The sequence below is a fragment of the Phytophthora parasitica genome (assembly GCF_000247585.1).
Source record: "Phytophthora parasitica INRA-310 unplaced genomic scaffold supercont2.16, whole genome shotgun sequence".
In the NCBI taxonomy this organism is placed as follows: domain Eukaryota; phylum Oomycota; class Peronosporomycetes; order Peronosporales; family Peronosporaceae; genus Phytophthora; species Phytophthora nicotianae.
In genome coordinates this window covers 1024398-1024925 of record NW_008649002.1, presented here as the reverse complement: position 1 = coordinate 1024925, position 528 = coordinate 1024398, and the positions used below count along the sequence as shown (strand labels likewise).

Below are 528 nucleotides of genomic sequence, written 5' to 3'. Positions count from 1 at the left end.
TCAGCCAAATCCAGGCGAATTCCTGCTGGGACCATAAAGTCCATGTCGAGGATCGCGTCTTGGCCCGTCATTTCGCCAACCCAAACATCGAAGAAATACACCAGCGATCCTGCCAGGGTGACCTTGATCTTGATACGTCCTTTCGTCACGTATACGACTTCTCCAATACCAACACACTCTTGTTGTCGACTTTCGTCTACGTAGCACCCTACCTTACGAGCAAAGGCGGCGTCCAGAATTGACACCTTGGCGCCGGAATCCAAGAATAGGTCCGCTTTTTCGTTGTTGATCATTCCTCCAGTCTTGGCGTGCTTGAACCTGCGTGATATTTCCACCCACGCATCTCACCAGGCAGTAGTTCGAGCACCATGACGGTGTCAACTCGCGAACTCATTCGGTCTCCGGAGACTTGCAACAACACCGGTATGTTTCTCATGAAGATCACATGTATTGTCGATCAGGTTCTTCCGTTGACTAACTTCCGGTCTCTTCTCGACGTATGCATAGATGCAGAGCTTGGAACGCTCG

At 50.8% G+C, this 528-nt stretch overlaps 1 protein-coding gene across 1 annotated transcript; it reads right to left on the bottom strand.

Annotated features, from left to right (window-relative positions):
* Window positions 1-32: 32 nt before the first annotated feature.
* PPTG_22439 (hypothetical protein) lies at window positions 33-293 on the bottom strand (the record flags this gene model as incomplete). Its single annotated transcript, XM_008903849.1, has 1 exon — window positions 33-293. A coding segment is annotated over one exon (261 nt), but the record flags the coding sequence as incomplete, so codon positions are not given.
* Between the last annotated feature and the right edge of the window lie 235 nt (window positions 294-528).